Consider the following 14174-nt stretch of genomic DNA (forward strand, 5'->3'; position numbering starts at 1 on the left):
GGTCTGGAACCTGGGTGCCCCACCTGGCAAAGCAGGCACCCTGCCAGGTAAGATTTCTCATGGGTCCCCCCCACCAAATGAAGTGTCCTTCACCTCCCCACCCCAGGGATCTGTGGGGCGGTGTGGACTGGCCTGTTTGGAGAATCAAGACACCTCTTGGCCCTCTCACTCACTGTAGCCACCATGGGGGTCGGGGGAAGGAAGGGTTGGGGGACAGAGAGACAGTACCCTCCAGGCTGCTCTGGAAGCCTCGGGCCCAGGGTGGGTTTGGGGGGGACACATTACTGCCCCCTCTCCTCAGGCAGCCTGAGTGGGGGGACCTGAGCCCTAGATGCATACCCCCCCAAGCTGAGCTAATCTGAAGAGCTGCCTAGTTGTGTGTGGGGGGTGTCACCACTTCAAAGGGGAGAAGACAGTTTCCGTGTGGCAATTAGAGGGAGTCTGACTGCCGACAGGATCTTGTTTCCTCTCTCCTGGCCTTTGAGTCCTTTCTTCTCCTGGGATTTGCAGAAGTGGGGTGCACAAGGTGGCCTAATGAGCAGGGGGCAGCCTGGCAGCCTCCAGCCCCTGCCTTGGGTCTCCCCCTCCAGCTCCCAGGGTGCGCAGCCATGGGTGGGCCCTGCTTTACCTGTCTTTGCCACCGCCTGAGGGCAGTGCCACAGACCTGGGGTCACTACATCTGTCTGGGTGGCACTGTGCCCGGGCCGGCCCAGGGGGAGGGGCTTGGTGAGGGCTGACACCCCCTCCTCTCTCAGCCCAGAGACCCTGTATGACCCTGCCACCCCTGGCTCCCCAGGCCCCCTGCACCCACTTCCATTTAAGCCTCCCAGAGCCGGCCCATCCCGAATGGGGACCCAGCTGCTGCGACCCTCACTGCTCTGCCTTGCTGAGCTTTGGGGTCACATGTTGTGGGTGGGGGACCGACTCTGCCTGCAGGACAGAGCAGGAGGGCACTGCCTCTCCCTCTGCCTCCCCTGCCCCTGCACTCACTACCCCACCATCAGCTCACCCAGAAGTCCACCCACCCATCCATCCATCATCTAAACACTCATTCATCCACTCACCATCCATCCATCTATCCATTAGTGCACCCATCCATCCATCCATCTTCGGATCCACTCTCCATCCACCCACCCACCAGTCCATCCATCCATCCACCCACCCACCAGTCCATCCATCCATCCATCCATCCATCCATCCATCCATCCATCCATTCATCTGTCCATCCATCCATCCATCCACTCTCTATCCATCCACCCACCAATCCATTCATCCGCCCATCCATCCATCCATCTACCCACCAATCCATCCATCCACCCACCCATCCACCCATCCATCCACTCTCCATTTATCCACCCACCAATCCATCATCCATCCATCCACCCACCTATCCATCCATCCATCCACTCTCCTTCCATCCACCCACCAATCCATTATCCATCCATCTATCCATCCACCCACCAATCCATGCACCCATGCATCTATCCATGCATCCATCCATCTATCCACCTATCCATCCATCCATCTACTCTCCATCCATCCTCCCACCAATCCATCCATCCATCCATCTATCCATCCATCCACTGTCCATCCATCCACTCACCAACTCATCCATTTATCCATCCATCCATCTGCCTATCCATCCATCCATCCACTCTCCATCCATCCACCCACCAGTCCATCTGACCATCTATCCACCCATCCATCATCCATCATCCATCCATCCATCCATCCATCCATCCATCCATCCATCTATCTGCCCATCCATCCATCCATCCATCCATCATCCATCCACCCACCTATCCACTTATCCACCTATCCACTGATCCATATACACATATTCACCCACTTACCCACCCACCATCCATCCATTAACTCAAGCCCCCAGGGTCACAGACTGTGACTCAGTCCTTGAAGCGACCAAGTTTGAGGCATTTCTGTGCATTTGACACCCCCCCTCCCCACGACGAGCCATTCTCTGCTGTGGAAACGGGACCTGCTCTCTGTCTGTAGTTGGGGTGACTTTTATACATCTGGGAGAAAAATCAGAATGTTACTTTGTGACGGGTTTGTGAAAATGCCACAAGGCTCAGATGTGGGGGTGGAGCTCCAATGGGAAGAATGTCTTTTCCTCCCGGGTGATCACTGGGGCTCGGTGCCTGCGCTACAAATCCACTGCCTTTGGAGGCTATTTTCCCCATTTTGTTGCCCTTGTAGCTGTTACAGCTGTTGTTGTTGTTGGGTAGGACAGAGAGAAACGGAGAGAGGAGGGGAAGACAGAGAAGGGGAGAGAAAGAGGGACACCTGCAGACCTGCTTCACCGCTTATGAATCGACCTTCTGCAGGTGGGGAGCTGGGGGTTTGAATCAAGATCCTTGAGCTGGTCCTTGTGCTTTGCGCCAAGTGTGCTTAATCTGGGAAAGGATTTTTTAAAGACTTCTTTATATTTATTGTCATGAGTGTCTCCTTTCTATACTTTAGTGGTTTATTTATTATTTATTTAATATTTTATTGGCTAAAGACAGAAATCAAGAAGGGAGAGGGAGACAGACAGAGAGACACCTGAAGCATTGCCTCACTCCTTGTAGATGGGGACTGGGGGGCTTGAACCCAGGTCCTTGAGCACAGAGACTGGGTGCACCATTGCCCTGCCTCTTTAATGCTTTATTTATGAAAGAGAGAGAGAATGAGAACCAGACATCACTCTGGTACATGTGCTGCCCAAGTTTATCCGCTGTGCCACTTCCTGGACCACCACTTTATATTTTGATGAGAGGTAGTTCTGGGTTCGAGTCCCAGGGGTTAATATTGCTGATGTCATGTGGGAGCTGAAAGGAGGTTCTGGACAGTTCCACCAGCCATGCCCCAGGCCCAGGCCTCGGCACCCAGTTAGGTGGCTCCGGTGTCACCAGCACCTGCCTTGGGGTCCCCTCTGGGCCCCACCCCAGAGGATCTAAAGCGCCCTCCTTCCTGGGCCTCCTGCTGCTCCCCTCCAGGCTCTGCCTCAGGAAGTGCCCCTCCCCTACTGAGCACACTGCAGGGAGCAGTGGGGGCCGGGGAGCCCTCTCCCCATCACGGCAGATGTCAGTACAGGCAGCCCCAGGCCAGGGGTGTCTCCCAGGGGTCCCCTGCCCCCAAGTCTCCATGCCCAGGACCTCTCCCCCACCAGGCTGCACAGCAGTTCTGGGGGGCTGCTATATTTTCATTTTATTTAGATATATTTGAGCTTCAGAGCTATTTTGTGTTCACGTCCCATTTTTGTTGCCCTTGTTGTTGTTATTATTGATATCACTGTTGTTGTTGTTGTTGTTGGATAGGACAGAAAGAAATTGAGAGAGGAGGGGAGAATTTGGGGGCACTTGGGGAGAATGAGGATGGGGGAGTGCAGAACTGATGGTGGAGGGCTTCCTGGAGGAGGTGTTCCTGGCTGGAGTCCCCAGTCGGGGCTCCATCTGGATACATCCTCTCCTCACTACCCTGGAAAGCTTACTTCTGCAACTTGGGGTGCACAGGAGGTCTGACTCTCCTCACTGCCATCCACTGAGACCCTGAGGGCCGGTGTTCAGAGACCGTCTTTCCTTGCCAGAGCCCAGGGTTCCAGTCCCTTGACCAGAAACGACTCTTACCCAGGGCCCTGCCCACCCGCTGTCTCTCACTGGGTGTCCCTTGGCTCAGGGCACTGTCAGGAGCCAGCCGCCTAGGTTCTAAGCCCAGCTCTGCCATTTCTCCGCTGTGCAGCCTCAGGCCAGCATCTCAGCCACTCCGCTCTCCGTATCCTCACCTGCAAATGGGGGGAGGGGTCACAGACCTGTCCTCCCCCTCCTAGTCCTCTTCCCCTCTTCCTTTCAGTGGAGAGCAGGAGCTCGAACCCAGGACCTCACACATGTGCAGTTGCCACAGAGACGCTGCCCTGGGGGTCAACCTTTTTCCTTTTTTTTTTTTTTTTCATATTCTAAATGGAGGAAAGACAGAGAGATGAGGGGGAAAATTAGCTGTGGTGCCAGGGGTCAAACCCAGAGCCCGATGTTTCCAGCCCCAGGCATACCTACGCTTTTAATCTCAATGAGTTTATTTTGAAAAGACAGAGAAATTGAAAAGGACAGCAAGACAGAGAGAGAGAGAGAGAGAGAGAGACACCTACAGCCCTGCTCCACCACTTCCCCCCCTGCTGGTGAGGACTGGGGGCTTGAACCCAGGCCCTTGTGCATGGCAATGTGTGCTCTCAGTCGGAGGCACCACGTCCTGCCCATCCTGTGCCTTTATTATTATTTTAGAAAAAAAATAATTTCTTAGACTTTAGTGACTTAGAAAAGCATTTGAAGGATTTATCTAAAAATTCCCTCAGATACAGACCAGGGGGTTATTTTTTTCTCTTCAGTCTTAAATACATGTCACCCATGACATTTTCATATCACCAAGTTCTCTGTAAGAAATAAAGGGTTCGGGGCCAGGAGGTGGCACACCTGGTTAAGCACACATAGTACTATGCACAAGGACCCGGGTTCGAGGCCCTGGCTCCCCACCTGCATGGCAGACCTTTCAAAAACATTGAGGCTGGCCTTCAGGTGTCTATCTTTTTTTTTTTTTTAAGATTTTATTTATTTATGAGAAAGACAGAAGGAGAGTGAAAGAACCAGACATCACTCTGATACATGTGCTGCCAGGGATTGAACTCGGAACCTCATGCTTGAGAGTCCAAAGCTTTATCACTGCGCCACCTCCCGGACCACTGCAGGTGTCTATCTTTCTTCCTGTCTGTCTCTTCCTCCCCTCTTGATTTTTCTCTGTCCTATCAAATAAAATAGGAAAGAAAGAGTTCCAGAAAGCAAAACTATCATGGTCATCTCATCCAGCCATCTTTATTCATTTTAATTCTATTTAAAAAAATTATTAGAGATACAACAGTGGTACAATTCCACACTGTTCCCACCACCAGAGTTCTGTGTCCCCATTCCCTCCATTGGAAACTGCAATCGTTCTCCCAAGATTATAAACATGGGTTAACTATTATTTCTAGAAATATATATATTTGCCCTTTTTTTCCTCCTATGGTCCTACCTTTTCTTCCTTTCTAAGTTACACCTACTCCTATTCCTCCTTCCAAATGTCCCTTTTTCCTCTTCTCTCTCTGGGTCCCGATGGAATTAGAGCTCAGAACCCTCTGGTCATCTTTCCCTAACATTTCTCCCCCTCTGGAAATACTAACCAACATTCTTTCTGGGGTGCAGAAGGTGGGGGTTCTGGCTTCTGTAATTGCTTCTCCTCTGGACATGGGTGTTGGCAGGTCGATCCACACCACCTGCGGTCCTGGCGGCCTTGGAGAAGCGGGAGCCGCGCCGCTGCAGAACCGCCGCCAGGTGGCGCTGTGGGGCCACGGGGAGCCCAGGCCCCCTGGCTCTTCTCATCCTCCAGCTCAGCACGGACTTGGGGTCCTCAAGCCAGTTAGGGCTCTCTCGTGAGCAGGAGGTGCCGTCATTCCGTGGTTTTGATGAGGGGTCAGGGGGCCCAGAGAGCTTAAGCCACTGGGTGAGGTCACAGAGCCACAAGGGGTGGAGCTCCTGCAGCCCTGCCCCCCCCTTGCCAGCACCCCCACCCCCAACCCCTTGATGGAAACCAGACGTCCCCACCCCACGCAGAGACTGGACATTCCAAGGACGCCTGGCCCCGGCTTTGAAGTCTGAACTAAGCCTCATCTGAGCCCGAGGCTGCAATGCCCCCGCCTGCACCCCACGCCCCCCCCCTCAGTTCCCTGTCTTCAGGGCCCAGGCAAAACTAGGGACCCAGAGAGGGTAGACATGGAAGCTGAGTCCCCCCATGACCTGGAACCTGTCCCTCAGACCCCAGGGTCCCTCTGAATGTCTCTGTGACTGTTTTAGGGAAGGGAGGGGTCCCACGGGGTTCCGAGTGTCTCATGGCCAGTGGCTTGTACCCCCTCTCACTCCCTGCCTGTCCCCAGGCTGGGTCCCAGTCACTCCGGGCTGCCTGCTGGGCTCTGCTCGAGGGGACTCCAGAGCCAGCCCCCCTCTGCCTCTGGAGAGGGTCCCCCTACCTTGCCCAAGGGCTCATGGATGCTCTGACTGATCCCCCATACCCGCCTGGCCCCCCAGGATCTGCCCCTGCCTCCCTGCCCTGGCCCCCAGCATTGGAGGGTGTCCAGTGGTCTTACAAAATGGGGGCATCCAGAGCCCAGCTGCCATACTGACAGGACCCCATCTGGTGACCAGCTCACTCAGGAAGTTTGGTTATTTTATTTTAATTAAAAGTTGTATTGTCTTTATTTATTTACTTGTTGGATAGGGACAGCCAGAAATTGAGAAGGAAGGGGATGATAAAGAGAGAGAGAGACAGGGCGGGAGTAGACAGCATAATGGTTCTGCATACAGACTCTCGTGCCTGAGGCTCCAAAGCCCCAGGTTCAATCCCCTGCACCACCATAAGCCAGATGAGCAGTGCTCTGGTTGAGAGAGAGAGAGAGAGAGAGAGCAAGCCACCTGTATCCCTGCTTCACCACTCTGCAGGTGGGGACCAGGGGCTTGAACATGGGTCCTTGCACACTGTAACTTGTGTGCTCAACCAGGTGTGCCACCACCAGGCCCCTATTTTATTTGTGATTTAATATTGATTTACAAAATTGTAAGATCACAGGGTCTAATCCCACACCATCCCTACCACCAGAGTTCTGTGTCCCCATTCCCTCCACTGGAAGCTGCAGTGGCTCTCCCAAGGCCACCAGCAGGGGCTGATTCTGTGACTATCTGTCTGTATCTATGTAAATATGTTATTCCCCCCCCATTTCTCCAACAGTCCGGCCTTCACTTCCTTTCAGTCACCTCTGCACCTATTACTACTTCCGGTTGTCTTTCCTTTTGTCCTCATCTCTCTCAGATAAGCAAAACTGTGCCTGGCTTCCTCTGGTGTTTTCCAGATTGGCTCCCCTTTCATTGATGGTATAAAAGCAAGACCCCCAGGAAGTTTGATTTTCAGGTCACTGACTTCTGGCTTATCTGTGCACCAGGCAAGGAGCTCATGTGACTGGGACTCTGTCTGTCTGTGTCTCTGTGTCTGTCTAACTCTGGCTCCAGGGGATTTGGACTCAGATAGAAAGCTGACACTTCCAGCATGCACCTTCAGAAATGTTCCAGAACTCTCTAAGAAAACTCCCTTTCAGATGACAGAAGACCTTGTGGGGGTTGTATTTTTATGTGGAAAACTGAGAAATGTTATACATGTACAAACTGTTGTATTTACTGTTGAGTGTAAAACATTAATCCCCCAATAAAGAAATTAGAAAAAAAGAAAACTGCCTTTCTGAGTGGGGTGCTCTGGCCACACAGGCCAGGGACACACCAGCGCCAAACTGGAGTCTCTCTCTTCTATTCAATCAGGGTGGACTTTTCTGGGAGACTCCTGTTCTCCATCTTCCACCTGGAGGCCTGTCATCATTTGCATTTTCTTGTCCGTCCCTTTAGATTACCACTTCCTCCAGGAAGCCCTTCAGGCTGGATCAGGTATCTCTTCTGTGCTGCCAGGTTCCAGGGGTCCTTCCTGGCTCTGCATTTGTCACCCCCACCCCCCAAAGGAAATGGTGGCATTTGACTCCTGAGGCCGAAGTCCCTTAAAGTGCTGAGCTGGTGTAGTGGCTCTGCATGTGGACTCTAAGGCAGACAGAGCTTTAGGTTCAAGTTCCACTCTCACCAGAAGACAGTGGCTCAACCCTCTGAGGGGAAAAAAAAGTCCCTGGTGGTTGGAGGACATTGTTTCTGTCTGACCTGGGCACCCCGCCTGGCCTGGGTAACTGAGTCACTGGATGGCCAGGGACTTGCTGGGGATACTCAGCCTGAGAGTCATCGGTCTGGAGCAAACTCAGGCCCACAGTCCACTCCTTTGCCTGACTCCTCTCTGCCTTGGCCAGCACTCTTAGGAGACACAGACAGACACACACACACACATACACACACACACACACACACACACACACACACACACACACTACTGAGGGTCCCCGGAGGCCCAGGCCATGGCTCAGCCAGCCACAAATCCTGTCCCAGCAGGAATGTGAGAGCATTGCCATCCCAGCAGTCTCTGTGGCTTTGGGGTACCCCCTCCCCTGGGCACCCCACCACTGCAGGCCTCTGTCAGCCTCGGGCCTGGAACTCCACAGGGACCATTTCTTGGACCAAGACCCAATGTCCCCGGCTGAGGACACCCCAGGGTTGGCATGGAACGGGCAGGAGGGTGGAGCCAGGGGAGGGGGTGCTGAGTCCGGGGGGAGAGCCCCCCTCCCGGCTGCGGTCAGTGGCAGGCCCCTGGGGACCGTCCTGGAAGGTCCTTCAAAGGCTTGAGAGCAGGCCAGGAGCAGGCTGCCCAGGGCAGGAATGAGCCACTTCCCCAGAGATATATGGGGGCCCTGCCCTGGCCCCAGCTGCCATGGCTGTGGAAAGTCCCCATGCCAGGACCCCCGTCTGCCGGCTAATTACCCTCAACGAGGCCCAGCTGGTCACAGGAGCCAGCAGGCCGGGGACACGGTGTGGGGGGGGCGGTGGATACTGGGCGCCGCCAGTTCCCTAGGGACACAGGGCCTGCCGTGTCCCTGCACCCCAGGGTGGGGACCCCAGCGGTCTGGTCCACTCGCCAGCTGGGTCCCTGTTCAGAACTGTTCGTGCAGTGGGCCTTCTGGACCTGATTAAAAGCTTCCCGAGAGTTTCTGCGTGCCAGGCCCTGCTCCTGCCCTCCCCCCCGCCACCCAGAGGGCAGGATACAGCCCATTCATAGCTCCCCAGAGAAAGCTGGGGGTCCAGAGAGCACCCCTTTCCTGGCTTCAGACCTGGGCACCAGAAGTGAAAGCAGAAGCAGCAGCTGGATGGGTACGGCTGGGTAAACTGAGCCATGGGAGCCAGAGGGCAGCCTGGGCAGAACTGGGGGGCAGGGCAGGAGACTTAGAGCCTCACAGCTGCAGCCTGGGACAAGGCAGGCGAGGCCCCCACCTCCCGAGTTCTTGGAGTTCAAGGACATGGGTTCAAGCCCCCCGAGCAGCACACGGGAGCAGTTTCATGAACAGAGGAGCCTCTCTGCCTGCCCTAGTGTCTCTCTCTCTCTCTCTCTCTCTCTCTCTTTCTCTCTCTTTCTTCTCCAGTCACTGGGGCTCGGTGCTGGCACTAGAAATTCACTGCTCCTGGTGGTCATTTTTTCCATTCCATTCCATTCCATTCCATTCCATTCCATTCCATTCCATTCCATTCCTTTCCTTTCCTTTCCTTTCCTTTCCTTTCCTTTCCTTTCCTTTCCTTTCCTTTCCTTTCCTTTCCTTTCCTTTCCTTTTTTTTTCTTTCTTTCCATTTTTTATTCAGTAGGACAGAGAGAAATTGAGAAGGGAAAGGCAGACAGAAAAGGAGAGAGAAAGACACCTGCAGACCTGCTTCACCCACCACTTGTGAAGCGACTCCCCTGCAGGTGGGGACCCAGGCGCTCAAACAGGGATCCTTACGCTCGCTGGTCCTTGCGCCTTGCGCCACGTACGCTTAACCCACTGCGCTACCACCTGGCCCCCAGAAATTTTATTTTTAAACCATATTCACTACCAGAGCCCCACTCAGCACTGGCTATTGGTGGAGCTGGGGACTAAACCTGGAACCTTGGAGTCTCAGGCAGGACAGCCTCTTGCGTCCCCACTGTGCATGTCTCTCCTGGGGTGGGGGTCCTGGCCCTTCAACACCCCTCGTCCCTCCCTGTCCTCCCCGCCTGCTCAATGACTATGTGACACCCATGACCTCAGAGCTGACAGGGAAGTGTGTCCTCAGTGCTGTTTATTCTGAAGGGGTGTGTGTGATGCAGGCACTGGCTAAGGGAGCTCCTCCCACCCCCCTGTGCCCACTTCTGTGCAGTCTCTGATTGTGGGGTGGGGGCCACACGGCGTCTAGTCCTTCTCCTCGCCGTGCGTGATGACATAGCAGAGGTTACGATAGTCCAGGTTCCCACACATGTCGGGGGGAAAGGCAGCAAACATCTGCTTGACCTGGAGGCAGGGGGTGGGGGCGTGAAGGGATGGGGTGTCAGCAGGGCCGTCTCCTCCATCTTGGCACAGGGGCTGCCCCCGGAGGGAGGAGACAGAGGCCAGGGTCACTCCATTCTCCCCCCACACACACCCATTCTGTTCTTCCCCCAGGTGTCAAAGGGGGTCTTGGGGTGGGGGCACTTGCCTCCTCCTCACTGAAGCGGTCGGCCTGGGTCATGAGCTTCTCTTTGATGCTGCCCAAGGGGTAGAGGGGTTAGGGGTCAGGCAGGGGTGGCCTGCACCCCTACATCCCCATTTCTGGATGGTCACTGTGGATATGAGCAGGGGATGTGGTCCTGCTGGCCTGGGGAGGACCTGTCCCCCATTTGCAGTAAGGAATCTGGGGTTCAGGAGGTGCTGTGACTGGCAGCCTGGGGCTGGGGGGGTCATCTCTTTGATAACAGGACGGTGAGTGACCATGAAGACAGCATGAAGATGGGGGACAAGGGATGGGGGCCAGGGGCCAGGGGATGGAGACAGGGGACGGGGGGGTGAGGGATAGGGGACAGGGGACAGGGACTCACAAGTCTGCCTTGACATAGCCTTTCCCATCAGTGTCAAACACCTTGAAGGCATGCAGGATGGTCTCCTCAGGGTCTGTGCCTGGTGCAGTGGGGGGCAGAGAGCACCAGGTGAGGAGCTCGGGTGGGGTCCCCTCCAGCCCCCAGGTGCATAACAGTTGAGACAAGGCCAGAAGTGGAGCCCCCAGACTTTCTGTGGGGAGCCTGGGAAGGTATGGCAGGTGGGGAGGGGGTGGCGCCTGAATGGACGCCATGCTCCCAGCTGCCTTGTGATGGGGGTGGGGGTGTCTGGCCCTCTCGCCGGCCCCCCCATTCCCTAGACCCCTGGCCTGCTCACCTTTGAGCTTCTCCCCAAACATGGTGAGAAAGACGGTGAAGTTGATGGGCCCTGGAGCCTCCTTCACCATGGCCTCCAGCTCCTCGTTCTTCACCGTGAGGGTCCCTGGGGGGGAACCCCAAGGGCTGGATCCACCTCTCCACCTGCCCCTCCTCACCACAGCCCCCTGATCACCCTGGGCTCCCACACCCACCCAGTGCGGCAAAGGTCTCCCGAAGGTCGTCCTTGTCAATGAAGCCGTCCCGATTCTGGTCCATGATGGTGAAGGCCTGGGGAGTAGGGAGACGGGGAGAGACAGGGAGAGATGAGGGAGACAGGGAGATGGGGAGAGACTCAGCTCCAGAGACTCCCACCCCCCAGGATACCCAAGATAACCTGCCCCAGAGACCCCACCTACAGAGACCTCCTGACTCAAGCCCATTTCACATGGGGAAACTGAGGTACAAAGGCTCATCTTGCAAGAACCTCAGATTCCGAGCACAGGCTGGCTGCACACACAGCTCCCAGAACCCAGCATCAAGCACCCAGCACTCAGCACCCAGCACCCCAGCACCCAGCACCCCTGAGCCCTGACTGACCTCTTTAAACTCCTGGATCTGGGACTGATCGAACATGGAGAAGACGTTGGAGCTGGCACCCCCTTCTGCTCTCTTCCGGGGTCTCCTTGGCGCCTTTGGGGTGTCAGGGAGAGCTTGTAGGAGCTCCCCATGTAGGGGTCAGTCTCCAGCACCCTCCCCAGTGCTCCCGGGGGGTCGTGGGTGAACAGACCCCCGAATGCATGGAGACCCACCCTTCCCGAAGGGGTCCCCCACCCCAGGCTCTGGAAGTGGGGTGCCTCCCCGCCTCTTCACTATACCCAGGTAAACCTCTGGGTCCCCCAGCCCTGTGGACCTGCCCCTCCCATCTCTCTCTTGGGCTCCCTCCCCCCCACTTCCAGCTTACGGCACCCCCACTCCACAGGCAGGCCTCTGCTTAGAAGGTCCCTTTGGAAAGAGCCACCTGCCCAGGGTTGGGGCGCCATGAAGCAGGGAGGCCACCCATGTGATCAGCTCCCCACCTTCACCCCACCCCCCACCCCACTGGGAGCCTAATCTTGGCTGTTGCTGGGTGGTCTGCCCCATGTGCCCCATTCCCAGGGGCCTGCCCCCCAGCAGCCAGCTCCACCTGCCCTCCATGTGAGGGGCCCCAGAATTGGCTTAAAGAGGAGTTGGACTTCCGCACCTCAGCTCCCATCAGCCTGTGACCCTCACCCTTGCCAGCCCCCCTGAACCCCATCCCCTGCCCTCCAGCCCTCCCTCCCAGTGGACACCCAGGCCTCTGCCTCTGGATACAGACAGGTCACACATGGAAGGTTTGAGCCGCAGGCACCACAAAGCAGTACCGCAGTACTGGGGGAAGCTCTGGGCCTCTGCTAACTCTCCCTCTCTCTGTCTCTACCTGAAAGAATCGTCTGGAGTGGTGAAGTTGTGTGTGTGAGGTCCAGGCTTGCTCACCACCTCCCTGCCTGCCCCCAAGAAGCTGCAGAGTCTTTATTAGGTATCCTCTGACCTCCAGCCAGGACCTGTGCCCTTCGGGGACCCAGAGCTGACTCAGTCCCTGTCCTTGCCCCCACAACCCCCCCAACGCCCCCAGGAGCTCACGAGTCTCCTGGGAGACAAGATCAGAAGGTTCTGGCAGGAGAAGAAAGCAGAGAGCACTCAGGGAGGGCTTCCTGAAGGAGGTAACTAACTTCTGAGCTCAACTTTGACCCTGAGAGTTCTCAGGCCAAGGGGTGGGGTGCCTCAGAAGGGAAGCAGGACCCCCAAAACCAGGACACACAGGGGTGGTCAAGGCAGTCAGGGGCAGGGGACACTCAGGATCAAGGACAGGACGGAGTCAACATAGAGCCAAAGATCAAGGTCAAGGACAGCAGTGGAATGGGGGAGAGTGGGAGCCAGAGAGGGTGGGGGTCCTGGGCGAGGTTAGGGAGAAGAAGCCAGTGTGTGGGGGGTCAGGCACCCCGGCCTACCATGGTTTGCGGGTCCCCTCACTGTGGCAGGGCTGGCTGGACACGGGGACAGTCCCTTTAATAGGGCTCAGGGCTGGGTGACAGCCTGGGAGGGGTCCAAGGACAGGATGGGGCCCCCACACACCCATGGCACCTGTCAGGTTGAGCTCTGGGAAGGACACACAGCCAGAAGAGCTGGGCCTGGCGCCAGGCAAGGGGGCAGCCCCTGTCTAGGGGACACTTGTCCATCTGTGTGACCCTGGATGGATGCCATCAGACTCTGGGCTTCTGAAGCTCAGCCTAACTGAGGGGAAAGCAGGGGCAGGGGACCCCCCAGGGCGGGCAGGGAGGGCTTCTGGGCCAGCTCAGCTCTAAAGGGGGCGCCCGCACCCCTCAGGGCTCTGGAAGGTTCCAGACAGGGGAAGAAGCCAAAGGACCCCACCTCTGGCCACCCCCTGCCCTGGACATGGTTCCTCCACCCCTAAGTGCCCCCCCAGCCCCCACGAGACCAGCTGGCTGTCCCCCCCTCCCACCCTCCTCTGATCAGCTGCCAGGCCCGGCAGTACCAGCTCAGCCCTGAGCCCCCCACGGTCAGCTGGCTTAGCTGTCCCCACTGGCTTCCGCCCCCGGGGAACAGGGAGACAGCCGTGTTTATCAGGCAGTGTCCCCCGTTGGCCATCAGGAAGCCCCTCCCCCCAAAGTACCTGAGAGCCCCTTTCTCTGGTGGGGCCTGGTGGAAGCTTCTAGACGGTTCTGCCCATCCAAATGCCCCCCTCCCCCCATGACGGAGGACCCTGGCATGTTTGGAACCTCAGCCGAGGTGCTGGGGGCAGAGGGGGACCTGAGTTAGAGTCCCAATCCTGCCTTCTTCTCTGGGTGACAGAGCTGAGGCCACCTGAGGTCTCACACCCCACTTCCTGCTGGTCACCTAGGATGGGGGAACCTCAAGATCCATGCCCAGAATCCCACAGACTCCTGAACTTAGGAGAGATTCTCCCCCCCCCCGCCCTCCCCGCCCTGTCTGCTCAGCAAGGGAGACTAGTGAGACAGGGGGCTGTCACTGTGCTCCCCAAGTTGACTACCTCCACCCCACATCCCCAAGCTACACAAGTGAGATGTTCTGGAGCAGAGGTGGAGTGTAGGCCTGGCGTGCTCAAGGTGCCAGGCTCTGCCCCTTGGTTGGCAAAGGCCTTCCCTCTCTCCTGTCTAAACAAGAAAGCAGCTCAGCCTGTCAGAAACAGGAGGGTGACCACAGGAGCCCCCCACAGCGAGATAGCT

At 56.6% G+C, this 14174-nt stretch overlaps 1 protein-coding gene across 1 annotated transcript; it reads right to left on the reverse strand.

Moving 5' to 3' along the window:
- Window positions 1-9786: 9786 nt before the first annotated feature.
- On the reverse strand, window positions 9787-12975 carry MYL10 (myosin light chain 10). Its single transcript, XM_007517935.2, has 7 exons — window positions 12918-12975; window positions 11488-11580; window positions 11103-11178; window positions 10910-11014; window positions 10576-10654; window positions 10197-10245; window positions 9787-10012 (listed from the first exon to the last, which is right to left on the reverse strand). The coding sequence occupies exons 1-7, from the start codon at window positions 12918-12920 to the stop codon at window positions 9914-9916; spliced, it is 504 nt and encodes a 167-aa protein (XP_007517997.2). The 5' UTR covers window positions 12921-12975; the 3' UTR covers window positions 9787-9913.
- Window positions 12976-14174: the final 1199 nt, after the last annotated feature.

The sequence above is a fragment of the Erinaceus europaeus genome, chromosome 15 (genome assembly GCF_950295315.1).
Source record: "Erinaceus europaeus chromosome 15, mEriEur2.1, whole genome shotgun sequence".
Taxonomy (NCBI): Eukaryota; Metazoa; Chordata; class Mammalia; order Eulipotyphla; family Erinaceidae; genus Erinaceus; species Erinaceus europaeus.

What these genes read in the sequence shown, in the direction of transcription:
- MYL10 (XM_007517935.2), bottom strand. An exon ending in GGAGACCTTTGCCGCACTGG is followed by an intron (nt 11,015 to 11,102) that starts GTGGGTGTGGGA and finishes GTTCCCCCCCAG; the next exon opens with GGACCCTCACGGTGAAGAAC. An exon ending in GGCTATGTCAAGGCAGACTT is followed by an intron (nt 10,246 to 10,575) that starts GTGAGTCCCTGT and finishes CCCCTTGGGCAG; the next exon opens with CATCAAAGAGAAGCTCATGA.